General features: G+C 47.6%; 1 protein-coding gene across 1 annotated transcript; it reads right to left on the bottom strand.

The window, feature by feature from the left end:
* Positions 1–4,380: 4,380 nt before the first annotated feature.
* On the bottom strand, positions 4,381–5,474 carry LOC147118999 (uncharacterized). Its single transcript, XM_085983733.1, has one exon. It carries the CDS (start codon positions 5,325–5,327, stop codon positions 4,542–4,544), a length of 786 nt encoding a protein of 261 aa, XP_085839859.1. The 5' UTR covers positions 5,328–5,474; the 3' UTR covers positions 4,381–4,541.
* Between the last annotated feature and the right edge of the window lie 8,219 nt (positions 5,475–13,693).

The raw sequence follows: 13,693 nt of genomic DNA on the forward strand, positions 1-13,693 counted from the left end.
CGACGATAAACGATCGGCGATATATTTCCATGTTGGGATGGTGTGTGACTTGGCGGGAAACTTGGAGGTGGTGGTGTTCCCCTGCGCCTGCTGCCCTCGTCCTTCTAGGTGGAAGAGGTCGTGGATTTGGGAGGTGTTGCCGAAGAAGCCTTGGCGAGTTGCTGTAGTGCATCTTGTAGATGATACACACTGCAGCCACGGTACGCCGGTGGTGGAGGGAGTGAATGTTTAAGGTGGTGGATGGGGTGCCAATCAAGTGGGCTGCTTTGTCCTGGATGATGGCGAGCTTTTTGAGTGTTGTTGGAGCTGCGCTCATCCAGGCAAGTGGAGAGTATTCCATCACACTCTTTACTTGTGCCTTGTAAATGGTGGAAAGGCTTTGGGGAGTCAGGATTTAATTTTAATTGGGAGTTGATTGTTTGTGCCCCTTTAAAAAGGGGGCTCTCTGGGTAATGTGACATCGATTGATGACAATGTCATTCTAATTGGCCTTTTAAAAGAGTCGAACATCCTTTTGTGCCTCCCAGGCTTGGCAATTATCAAAGTCTGAGTTCATGGATACAGCTTGTTAGATTATGAGTCTTGCTATATAACTATAATATTGTAAGAATATTACAATAAGTATTCCTTTGTAGCATCTCCCATATGAATATTTTGCACTCATTTAGTATAGGAGTTGTATTATTGTGGAATCTACATATTAAAAATAAAGCCTGTGCTCGGGGATTAAGGTGTGTGGAGTGTTTCATTGGAGATCTTGAACTCAACTAGGAATAGCGTAAAAGCTCATGAGGATTGTAAACAACTTCAGTCTGACATACACTGGAGATTGGTGTCAGTGGCTGTGGGGCTGGTTTATAACAGACAGGAGGAGATTGGTGTCAGTGACTGTGGGGTTGGTTTATATCAGACGGGAGGAGATTGGTGTCAGTGACTGTGGGGTTGGTTTATATCAGACGGGAGGAGATTGGTGTCAGTGACTGGGGTTGGTTTATATCAGGCAGGAGGAGATTGGTGTCAGTGACTGTGGGGTCGGTTTATATCAGACAGGAGGAGATTGTTGTCAGTGACTGTGGGGTTGGTTTATATCAGACAGGAGGAGATTGTTGTCAGTGACTGTGGGGTTGGTTTATATCAGACAGGAGGAGATTGGTGTCAGTGACTGTGGGGTTGGTTTATATCAGACAGGAGGAGATTGGTGTCAGTGACTGGAGTTGGTTTATATCAGACAGTAGATTAGTTTAAATCTAATGATGTCTTCTGCAAGGTCTTGCCCTGTGAAAATTCTGGTGGATAGTCGGGAATGTGGGTAATGGGAATCACCTGTGTAAATAATTAGAGAATCACAGCCTCCTTATCATTCACAGAGGGATTTTTACTCAACCTCTAACCCGTGCTCTACCTGCCCTGGAGGTGTTTTATGGGGACAGTGTTGAGGGAGCTTTACTCTGTATCTAACCCATGCTGTACCTGCCCTGGGACTGTTTGATGGGACAGTGTAGAGGGAGATTTACTCTGTATCTAACCTGTGCTGTACCTGCCCTGGGAGTGTTTGATGGGACAGTGTAGAGGGAGATTTACTCTGTATCTAACCTGTGCTGTACCTGCCCTGGGACTGTTTGATGGGACAGTGTAGAGGGAGATTTACTCTGTATCTAACCTGTGCTGTAGCTGACTGGAGATAGTTTGATGGGACTTGTAGTGCTCATCTCGATGATCACAACATTTAACCCAAAGATGATAGAATATAAACCCATCAGCTTCTTAATAGAGTATTAAAGTTGGTGACACTGGACACTTGAACCCGCAAATTAATAGGGCAAGGTGTTAGCCAGAATCTTATACTCCTATGTCTTTGCTCCTCTATTCCTTTCAAAGTTTTACCTATTCATGTAAATTTCCTACGTTTTTCTTCCTCCTAAAATCTGTCACCTCACATATCTCCAGTCTGAACATTCATTAACCACTACTCTCTCTTTTCTGCCAGGCCTCTGGATTACTAGCCCAGTGACATTACCACTATGTTACCGATCTCTTGTGCCTCATATACCCAAGCCGAGATCATTTCTTTACATTAAGGATCAGTGGTCCCAACACTGACCCTGGGGGACACCACTGTTTACATCCCTCCAGTCTGAAGAACATCTATTAGCCACTACTCTCTGTTTTCTGCCCTTTACCCAACTTCCTATCCACGCTGCCCCACTCCCTTTAACACCGTGAGCCTTAATTTGATCAACAAGCCTCCTGTCCGGCACCTTATCAAACACCTTTTGACAATCCATCTACACATCCACTGCATTTCCTTTCTCACTACACTGAGTTATTTCCTGAAATAGTCCCTGCTGTCTGTCCTGAATGAATCCATTTCACTACCAAATGTTGCAATGTTTGCTCCACCCCACAGGGTTTCATCTGTTTAAAGCCACAACAGAAAGCTCCAGTTTTCTCCTGGAGTTTGAGAAATCAGGTTTGAAAATGATGCAGAGTTTCAGCCAATGAGGGAGCTCCGGGCTGAGCCCCGCTCACTGGGTGCCGCAAGCCCCGCCACTCACACACTCCGATTGGTTGGAGGACCCGCCGCCCGCTTGGTCCTCCAGCCCCACCCCGCTCTTCCTATTGGTCCGGAACTCCTGTCAATCACCCGGGCAGTGTGAGCTGAGCATGTGCGGGTGGCGGTGGCAACTGTGGGTGAGGCAGCAGGTGAGAGATGGAGGGAGGATGCAAAACAGGACTAATGCTGCCGAGCTCAGCTCTCCATGTCTCTCCAGTGGCTGAAAGGTCTGTGACCCTGTCAGGGTGCCCCTGCCACAGGACTCAATATCCACCCCCTCCACCACTGGTGCACTGTGTCTGCAGTATGTACAGTTTACAAGATGACCACGGTCAGGCCGTGTGGAGTCAAGGGACAGGCAGCAGAATGGATGGAAAGATCGCAACAAACTTCCCTTAACTCCAACCCTCTGATTTCTGTTCTGTAGCCAGCTTTCCATCCATTCTGCTGCCTGGCCCTTCACTCCACACGGCCTGACCTGGGTCATCTTGTCGATCTTACAAACTGTTTATGGATAACAAGCTGGTTACAAAACAGAAAACAGAGAGTAGGGGTTAGGAGTAGCTACTCAGACTGGCAAAAAGTGGGAAGTGGTGTTCCACAGGGATCGGTGTTGGGACCACTGTTGTTCATAAACGATTTGGACTCGAGAATCAGAAGAACAATTTCAAAGTTTGTCGATGACACCAAATTGGGAGGTAGAGTTAATACTGAGGAAGACAAAATGCAAGAAGACATTAATAAATTTCAGAATGGGCGTGTAATTGGCAAATGAATTTCACTATAGATCAGTGTGAGGTGGTGTGTTTTGGTGGGAAGAATAAGGAGGCCACACACTACTTGGACAAGGGGGTGAAATTGGTTTGCTTTGCGCCTCCCGCAATATTCAGCGGGAGGTTAGCGGCGGCGGTAGTCGGTAGCGGCCCGTGGCACTGCACTGCCGGCAATGACGTCATCGCCATGCGCAGCGCCCCGGCTGCAACCTTGGGTTGTGACCCCTGACCTATCGCCGGAAGATATGTCCGACAGGATCAAAGGTAATATTTGGAGCCGCGGCGGCGCCACTTAAAGGGCAGGTGTCAGGCGGCAACTTTTTATTTTGGCCGATTGCCAGCACCTGCCCCCTTCCCCTTTCTTCTTCGGGGTGTCGGCCGCGATTGCTCAGCCCGGCGCTCCTCTTGATCCGACACCCCGCTCCCCGGTGATCCAGCAGGGCCCCGGTGTGCGCAGTGCTAGGCCCCTCCCCTTTAATCAGGGAGGGAGGTCTGCTATGACACAGTGCTATGTGCCGACCGGCGTGGCGCTGTTACGCGAAGCGCCGTGAAATTCACTAGCAGCGCCTCAAGAGGGAGGGAAGCGCTTCCATTAGCACCCCGCCTCCTGCCTGGGGCGCTACCACTGAATTTAATGCACAGGGGCGATAACTTTTTCGGGGGGCTAAAATTAGTCCCGAGAACGTTAGCGACCCAAAGGGGGCATCGCCAAATTTTTCCCCTAAGAGTCTAAATGGGCTGGAGGAGCAGAGGGATCCTGGGATACAGATACATAAAGGAGCCTTCTGTTCCGTGCCTAGGAGCAGAGAGCGGCTGGGACACGTTTCTCACACGCCTCAAGATTAACCCGCACGGAGACTTTACTGTCAGTGAAGAGAGACGAGAAAGACCAAAGTGCCGTTTGGCCCTCTCAGTGTGGCCCTGAAGGACTGTGTCCAGGCTGGAGTTCTGTTCCCGCCGTCCGATCCTCCCCCAGATTGTCCTTTCTGAGCTCCAGCCAGGTGATGCTAAACACACAGGTGGGAAAGAAGAAAATCTACAACAATGTGTTTGAAACAAAGCTCGTTTATTTGACATCTATCCAGAATATTAAACTCCAGCCCAGTTATGAGTTATCAAAATCAGCAGAAACAAACCCCAACTGTCAAAATGAACATGGTTCAGTCCTGGATGTGATTAACAGCAGCAATAACAGCAGAATCCAACCCCTGCAGTCACTTGTGAACTTGCTGGTGTCTCAGCAGGCTGGATGAACGAGCGAATCCCTTCCCACATACGAAGCAGGTGAACGGCCTCTCCCCAGTGTGAGTGCGCTGGTGGACAGTGAGTTCAGATGACAGCCTGAACCCAGTCCCGCAGTGAGAGCACCTGAACGGCCTCTCCCCAGTGTGAATACGTTGATGGTACGTCAGATCCCCAGAACTTTTATAGCACTTCCCACAGTCCAGGCATTTAAAAGGTCTCTCATCAGAGTGAGCACGCTGGTGATTCAGCAGGTGGGACGACTGAGTGAATCCCTTCCCACACTCAGGGCAGGTGAATGGCCTCTCCCCAGTGTGAACTCGCTGGTGTCTCAGCAGATGCTTTTTGCTTTTAAATCTCTTCTCACAGTCAGAACATTTAAAAGGTCTCTTATCAGTGTGAACAAGTTGGTGTTCCCGCAGGTCGGATGAATTAGTGAATCCCTTCCCACACACAGGGCAGGTGAACGCCCTCTCCCCAGTGTGAATTCGCTGGTGTCTCAGTAGGTGAGATGAATTAGTAAATCCCTTCCCACACTCAGAGCAGGTGAACGGCCTCTCCCCAGTGTGACTGTGCTGATGTGTCAGAAGGTTGGATGACTGAGTGAATCCCTTCCCACACTCAGAGCAGGTGAACGGCCTCTCCCCAGTGTGACTGCGCTGGTGTATCGATAGGCCAGAGGGTTGGCTAAAGCCTCGTCCACACACAGAACACATGTACGGTTTCTCCCCGCTGTGAACAGTGATTTTTGCTTCCATGTTCAGAGGTTGGTGATATTCAGATCCGATGAGTCGAGTGACTCTGTCAGATCTTGACGTGATGTTTGGTTTGAGCTTACCATCTGTAAATCCTCCCCTTCTAATGCCCTGTAAAATTAATTTAAAACAGGGAGCTTGAGAGAGAACCCACAAGAAAACAAAGGCAGGTTGTGAAATTGAGCTCAATGAATCTGGTCAGTTGTGGGGTCGGCACTGGAAAAAAGTGACCATGAAAGCTGCCGGACTGTCATAAAAATCCAACTGGTTCACTGATGTCCCTCAGGGAAGGGAATCCGCCACCTGGTCTGGGCCTACACATGACTCTGACTCTATGGGAGGAGAGAGAGAGAGGTGGGAGTGGGAGGGGGCGAAGGAAAGGAACTTTATACATCTGCAACTCGACCAGAACTTTGACAGAACATCCCAAACCCGCAACCTCCACCACCTAGAAGGACAAGGGCAGCTGTTGCATGGAAGCACCATCATCTCCAAGTTCCCCTCGAAGTCACACACCATCCTGACTTAGACATATGCATCGTCCGGGTGCTCCGGTTTCCTCCCACAGTCCAAAAGATGTGCGGGTTAGGTTGATTGGCTATGATAAATTGACCCTTAGTGTTAGGGGGATTAAATACGTGGGGCTACGGGGATCGGGTGGGATATGTGTCGGTGCAGGCTCGATGGGCCGAAATGGCCTCTATCTGCACTGTTGTGATTCTGTGATTCTGTTACTGGGTCAAAATCCTGGAAATCCTTACCGAACAACATTGTGGGAGTACCTTCACCGCACGGACTGCAGCAGTTCAAGAAAGTGACTCACCACCACCTTCTCAACGGGCAACTGGGGATTGGCCATATATGCTGCTTTTGCAAGCGGCATCCACATCCCAAGAATGAATTCTAAAAATCTGTAGATGTAAACTTGATTAAAAGTCTGTACAGAAATACTTGTTCCTAAAACAATACTCTTTTACACTGTAGGGACAGTGTCTGTTTAACAACCTAATCTCCCCCAGAATCCACCTCCCCTGACAGTCTCACATTGGAAATTGTTGGGTCCTCTTGGGCTCAGAAGTACTGGGGGTTAAACCCAGCAGCTTCTCCTCCATCTCCACTCCAGCTCAAACTGAAGCAACAAAAAGACCTACACAGGTGGCCAGGGATCTATCTTCTGTCAGCCTGCAATAAAACTTCCTGACAGCCGCTGACTAATGGCGGCCGCAGCACCCACAATTCCCTGCGCCCCAGAAACCACTCTATCCAAGGCGCTGATTTCCCCGCTGAGAGTGCGCATGCTCCCCGGGGCCGCCGGCCATTCTGGGAGCCTGGCTCCTGTCCTTTGTCCCGAGTTGGACTCGGTGAAACCGGGAAGCGGCGGCTCGGATGGGGGAGGCGCTGCACCCTGGATTTCCTGGTGCCAGGGCCCTGGCTGCATGTCCGCCGGGCCCGGCCGCTCTGATTCTGATTGAGTTTTTTGATGAGGTAACAGAGAGGGTTGATGAGGGTAATGCGGTTAACGTGGTGTACATGGATTTCCAAAAGGCGTTCGACAAGTGCCACATAATAGGCTTGCCAGCAAAGTTGAAGCCCATGGAATAAAAGGGACAGTGGCAGCATGGATACGAAATTGGCTAAGTGACAGAAAACAGAGAATAGTGGTGAACGGTTGTTTTTCGGACTGGAGGAAGGTACACAGTGGTGTTCCCCAGGGGTCGGTACTAGGATCACTGCTTTTCTTTATATATATTAATGACTTAGACTTGGGTGTACAGGGCACAGTTTCAAAATATGCAGATGACACAAAACTTGGAAGTACAGTGAACAACGATGAGAATAGTGATAGACTTCAAGAGGACAGACAGGCTGGTGGAATGGGCAGACACGTGGCAGATGAAATTTAAAGCAGAAGTGATACATTTTGGTAGGAAGAACGATGAGAGGCAATATAAACTAAAGGGTAAAATTCTAAAGTGGGTGCAGTTTTGGTCGCCTTATCTGAGGAAGGATGTTCTTGCCATGGAGGGAGTGCAGCGAAGATTCACCAGACTGATACTTGGGATGGCAGGAATGATGTATGAGGAGAGATTGGGTCCATTGGGCTTATGTTCGCTGGAGTTCAGAAGAATGAGAGGGGATCTCATTGAAACTTATAAAATTCTAACAGGACTAGACAGACTAGATGCAGGAAGGATGTTCCCGATGTTCGGGCAGTCCAGAACCAGGGGTCACAGTCTAAGGATAAGGGGTAGGCCATTTAGGACAGAAATGAGGAGGAATTTCTTCACCCAGAGAGTGGTGAACCTGTGGAATTCTCTACCACAAAAGGCAGTTGAGGCCAATTCATTAAATATATTCAAGAAGGAGTTGGATATATTTCTTAAAGCTAAAGGGATCAAGGGATACGGGGAGAAGGCAGGGACAGGGTACTGAATTTGGATGATCAGCCATGATCTCATTAAATGGCGGAGCAGGCTCGAGGGGCCGAATGGCCTACTCCTGCTCCTATCTTCTATGTTTCTATGTGCATGAACAGAGAGACCTGGGAGTATGTGTGCACAAATCATTGAAGGTGGCAGGGCAGGTTGAGAAAGGGTTAAAAAAGCATACGGGATCCTGGGCTTTATAAATAGAGGCAGAGTCCAAGAGCAAGGAAGTTATGATGAACCTTTATAAAACACTGGTTCGGCCTCAACTGGAGTATTGAGCCCAATTCTGGGCACCGCACTTTCTGAAGGATGTGAAGGCCTTGGAGAGGGTGCAGAAAAGATTTACAAGAATGGTTCCAAGGATAAGGGACTTCAGTTACGTGGATAGACTCGAGAAGCTGGGGTGGTTCTCCTTAGAGCAGAGAAGGTTGAGAGGAGATTTGATGGAGGTGTTCAAAATCATGAGGGTTCTGGACAGAGTAGATAGAAACTGTTCCCATTGGTGGAAGGGTCGAGAACCAGAGGACACAGATTTAAGGTGATTGGCAGAAGAACCAAAGACGACACGAGGGAAAACTTTTTTATGCAGCGAGTGGTTAGGATCTGGAATGCACTGCCTGAAAGGGTGGTGGAGGCAGATTCTATCACAGCTTTCATAGAAACATAGAAGATAGGAGCAGGAGTAGGCCATTCGGCTCTTCGAGCCTGCTCCGCCATTCAATGAGATCATGGCTGATCATCCAATTTCAGTACCCTGTCCCTGCCTTCTCCCCATATCCCTTGATCCCTTTAGCCTCAAGAAATATATCCAACTCTTTCGTGAATATATTTAATGAACTGGCCTCCACCACCCTCTGTGGCAGAGAATTCCACAGGTTCACCACTCTCTGGGTGAAGAAATTCCTCCTCATTTCAGTCATAAATGGCTTATCCCCTTATCCTTAGACTATGACCACTGGTTCTGGACTCCCCGGCCATCGGAAACATCCTTCCTGCATCTAGTCTGTCCAGACATGACAGAATTTTATAGGTTTCGATGAGATCCCCTCTCAATCTTCTAAACTCCAGTGAGTATAAGCCCAATCGACACAATCTCTCCTCATACGTCATTCCTGCCATCCCAGGTATCAGCCTGGTGAATCTTCACTGCACTCCCTCCACGGCAAGAATGTCCTTCCTCAGGTAAGGTGACCAAAACTGCACACAATACTCAAGGTGCGGTCTCACCAAGGCCCTGTACAACTTTAGCAAAACATCCTTGTTCCTGTACTCGAACCCTCTTGCTACGAAGGCCAACAAACCATTTGCCTTCTTAACCGCCAGCTGCATCTGCATGCTTACCTTCAGCGACTGGTGCACAATAACACCCAGGTCTCTTTGCACTTCCCCTTCTCTCAATCTATTGCCATTCAAATAATAACCTGCCTTCCTGTTTTTGCCACCAAAGTGCATAACCTCACATTTATCCACATTATAGTGCATTTGCCATGTTTCTGCCCAATCACCCAACCTGTCCAAATCGTACTGGAGTTTCACGACATCCTCCTCACAGCTTACCCTCCCACCCAGCTTTGTGTCGTCTGCAAATTTGGAGATATTACATCCAATTCCCTCGTCCAGATCATTAATATATATTGTGAACAGCTGGGGTCCTAGGACCGATCCTTGCGGTACCCCACTAGTCACTACCTGCCACTCGGAAAACGACCTGTTTATTCCAACTCTTTGCTTTCTGTCCGCCAACCAGTTCTCTATCCAAGTCAATACCTTGCCCCCAATCCCATGTGCCTTAATTTTGCACGCTAATCTCTTATGTGGGACCTTATCGAAAGCCTTCTGAAAGTCCAAATACACCACATCCACTGGTTCTCCCTTATCTATATTACCAGTTACATCCTCAAAAAATTCAAAAGGGAATTGGATAAGTACCTGAATTAAAGAAATTTGCAGGGTTACGGGGAAAGGGCGGGGAGTGGGACTCGCTGAAGTGGTCTTGCAGAGAACCGGCACGGGCTCGACGGGCCGAATGGCCTCCTTCTGTGCTGTAAACATTCTATGATTCTATAAAATATTAGAAAGTTTGTGCCACAGAAGCACGGGTTTTATCTGCTTTTATTGATGAATTTAAAACGTTTCTATTAAAACCTGAGCCAGTGTGTTGTGAAACAAAGAGCCTTGTGTCCAATAAGGGGAATAAAGGCCCACAGCCTCCCCTGGCCCCGGGCCCTGAACAAGGGACTGAAGAAACTCGCTGCCCTGCGGATCAGACAATCGGCCGGCTCTAGTCCCGCCTCTCGGACTCCCCGATTGGTTGGAGGACCCACCGCCGGCTCACTCCTCCAGCCCCGCCCTGCTCGCTCCCTATTTGTCGGAAGCTCCCGTCAATCAGGCCGTGGGCCCGGATCACGTGTCCCGAGGAGGTCACGTAAACCGTCCAACTGACGCCGTTCGGTCCGGGGCTCGCGGACTCTCAGGTTTTTCTATTTCTCTTTATTCTCTCCCGATCCACCCCTCCCCCCACCCCGCGCGATTCTCCACTCAATCGGAGCGGAGAAAACTCACTTTGCGTCACCGATCGCGACTCTGGAACCGACACCAAGGCCTTTCCCCGGAATGCCCCGCGCCGACTCCGTCCGACAGGATGCGAATGCGCATGCGCAGCTCCGAGTGGGGGAGGGGGTTGGTCTCCTCTGGGCATGCGCGGTTATTACAATTGGTGACCGGGAGGGGTCGATGTTCCGGACTCGGCCCAAACCGCCAATGAAGTGACGTCACTGTTGTAAACTCGGCAGCCAATTAGCGCACAGCAAGACTGAGGATAAAGATTGTCCAGGACACGGGGATCGCTCCCCTGCTCTTCTGAGAAACGGGAAGACGGCACTGCCCTCCGACAGTGCAGCACTCTCTCAGCACTGCACTGGAGTGTCAGCCTGGATTTTGGTGCTCAAAGTCCCTGGAGTGGGATTTGAACCCACAACTATTCTGACTCAGAGGCGAGTGTTTTTATTAATATACTTTATTGAACATTAAGAACATTTACAACATCGTGATCATTTCATTGTATCATACAAATCAATTCCGCCGCTCTGCACAGCCATTCCGCCACCACATTTTAACATCAAAACCTGAAGTTTAATTTGTCTCCTGTAACATATATTAATCGATAGTATTTTACAATCAATTTTTAAAGTACAATCTTTAAATTCCTTTCTGAATAAAACATCCACAGAGCCTTATAATGATCTTTTAGCTTATATTTAAAATACTCTTCTGGATTGATTCTCCTCCCCTTAAAAAAACAGAACATTCCTTCTTTGCACAATCACGAATCTAGCCAAACTGAACATTAAATTAATTGCCGCTCCATTAGACTCGGGCAGACTCTCCTGCAATCCCCATCTCAAAATTGAGTCCCACGGGATTCCCATTCTCGCTCTTTGGTCCCCACCCAGCAAAAAAGCTTCACACAACTGTCGAACATAGCACTTAAAGTAATTTAACTGCGGACATAACACCAGTAAATGGGACAGAGTCTCATCCTGTGTCCCACACACTGGGCAAGTTACCGCCTCCACTCGTCCAATCTTGCACAAGACCGTCATGGTAAAAATCCGGTTATGAACCAATTTGAAATCCAGTTCAATCCACTCTGGACATTTAAAATTTGCCCACACTCCCTTCCAAATCCTGTTGAAGTCCAGCTGTGGGTATATACTCTGCCAAAACTCCTGACCAGCAGGTGTCTTGAATCTCCATTCTCTAAATACCTCATAGAAATCTCGAGTATTACAGTTGTCAAATTGGACCAACTCTCCCCCTTTCTCCAGCAGAAAGCTTGGAAAAGCGGGACGCATTTTACTTCCTTTGGAGATTTCCGCATTTATTTCTTCCATCCAATCCTGTGGCATTGCCCTCACAATCTTCTCATACATGATCCCTATTGCTTTTTCCTCTACCTCCTGATCCTCCTCCCACACCATGTCCCTCACTATCGCTTCCGGCAACCAACCTAGAATTACCTCGTATAATACATCTTTCACACATATAATACCAGCTTTTATAAAAGCTTGATTAAATAAAACCTCTCCTTCGATGTTGACCCACCTGTTCAAAAATAAGGGCTGTTCTAAAAATTCCTCAGTCCCCTTGGGCATAAACTGCACACTTTTTAAAAATTGGGCCCAAGTCTCTACAACCCCCTTATAAAACCTAGGGAGAAGTTTAATCAATTTCAAAAACATACTGTATTCCATATACAATATCCGCTGCTCTCCTATCCCACTTCGTTTTAATAAATGCTCAAAACAACTCTTCCAAAAACTTGTACAGGAAACTCTGGTTTATCCGGAAACCTCGATCTAACGGCAGAAATCAGCAGCCATTTTGGTTAGGTTTTTTTTCTTCTCCTAGCATTTTTTTAACAGTCAGGCTCTGGAAAGCGTCTCTGTAGCTTAGCAACAGCTTCAGAGACGCTTCCAAGGTACGGGTCGAGTGTTTACAAGCTGTTGCTAAGCAACAGTGTGTTGTCAGATACGGAGATTTAAACCTCCGTGTCCTTCAACATTAGCGCTGGTCTATCCGGAAGTTTTGATAGATCGGCAGCAGCTCGGTCCCGTCGGTGCCGGATATCAGAACTTTTCCTGTATTTGACTTCTGAAGAAATCTCTTCACCTATTTGATTCTAAAGGATTTCTTCTTCAAATCAATATCTGGGAAATTGAGCCCTCCCTGATTTCACCGTCCAATGATGGTATTGTAAGCCACCAAGGCTGGTTTCCCGTCCCATAAAAACCTCCGCAATAAGTACCATAGCTTAGATAGCAGGAGAGTAGACACCACTGTCGCTCTTCCTTGCGCTTTCAACCACCTTCTTTCCCATCTTCCCAAAATCTTTTTAATTTTCATAACCTTCGGTTCCCAATTTAATTGATCCACTTCATCCCTGTCTTTCTTGCACCCCATATGCACCCCCAGAACTTCCAAAACCTCCACCACCTTAAAGGGACTTTCCCCCAACCATTGCCCCTACCCGTTCCTGCAACCAGGCATTGGGACTTACTATAATTCACTCTGGCTCCTGAAGCTCTACAATATTCCTCCACTACCTCCATAGCTTTTCTCACTGACTCCCCATTTCTCAATGTTAAGGTTGTGTCATCTGCATATTGGTGTATCACCAACACCAGCCCAGAACTGGGGACCACAATCCCAACTACACCTTGTTTCTTTTGCATCATGTAACCTAATGGTTCTGCTAACAGTGTGTACAGCAATGGGGACAGAGGACAACCCTGTCTCACTGATCTCTGTATCAGAAAATACTTGGATAAAAAACCATTACATTTAACACAGCTAAATATGTTTGAATAAAAAATCCTTATCCACTGAATGAAATTCTCCTTGAAACCAAATGCTTCCAAAACCTTCAATAAAAACTCATGAGAGACCCTATCAAAGGCTTTCTCTTGATCTATCTTTAATACATAAGCCTCCCTCCCACTCTCTTCCATGAGCTCTGTTGCATCTCGGATTGAGACCACAGAGTCTGCGATGTCCCGGCCTATGACTCCATAGGACTGAGAGGGCAAAACTATCTGCAGCAACACCTCCTTCAAACGATTTGCCATAACCCTCGCCAAAATCTTATAATCTACATTTAATAATGTGATGGGCCTCCAATTCTTCAGATCCAGTCTATCCCCTTTATTTTTATATAAGCTAAGCTTATGATACCTCTCCTCATAGATGGGGCCAGGCTTCCCTCAATTTTAATTTCCTTAAAAACTTCTAAGAGCAATGGACTTAAAATCTCGAAAAATTCTTTATAAAATTCTGCACTTAGTCCATCGGACCCTGGGCTTTTCCCCCCCTTCATTCCACTTATTGCTACTTTTATTTCCGCTAATCCTACTTCTTTGTCACACATGCTTCTCTCATCCT

This window comes from Somniosus microcephalus, chromosome 4, assembly GCF_052327205.1.
Source record: "Somniosus microcephalus isolate GS21.2 chromosome 4, FLI_Smic_1.0, whole genome shotgun sequence".
Classification (NCBI taxonomy): Eukaryota; Metazoa; Chordata; class Chondrichthyes; order Squaliformes; family Somniosidae; genus Somniosus; species Somniosus microcephalus.

What these genes read in the sequence shown, in the direction of transcription:
- LOC147118999 (XM_085983733.1), bottom strand. Translation starts at nt 5,327, where the DNA reads ATGGAAGCAAAAATCACTGTTCACAGCGGGGAGAAACCGTACATGTGT.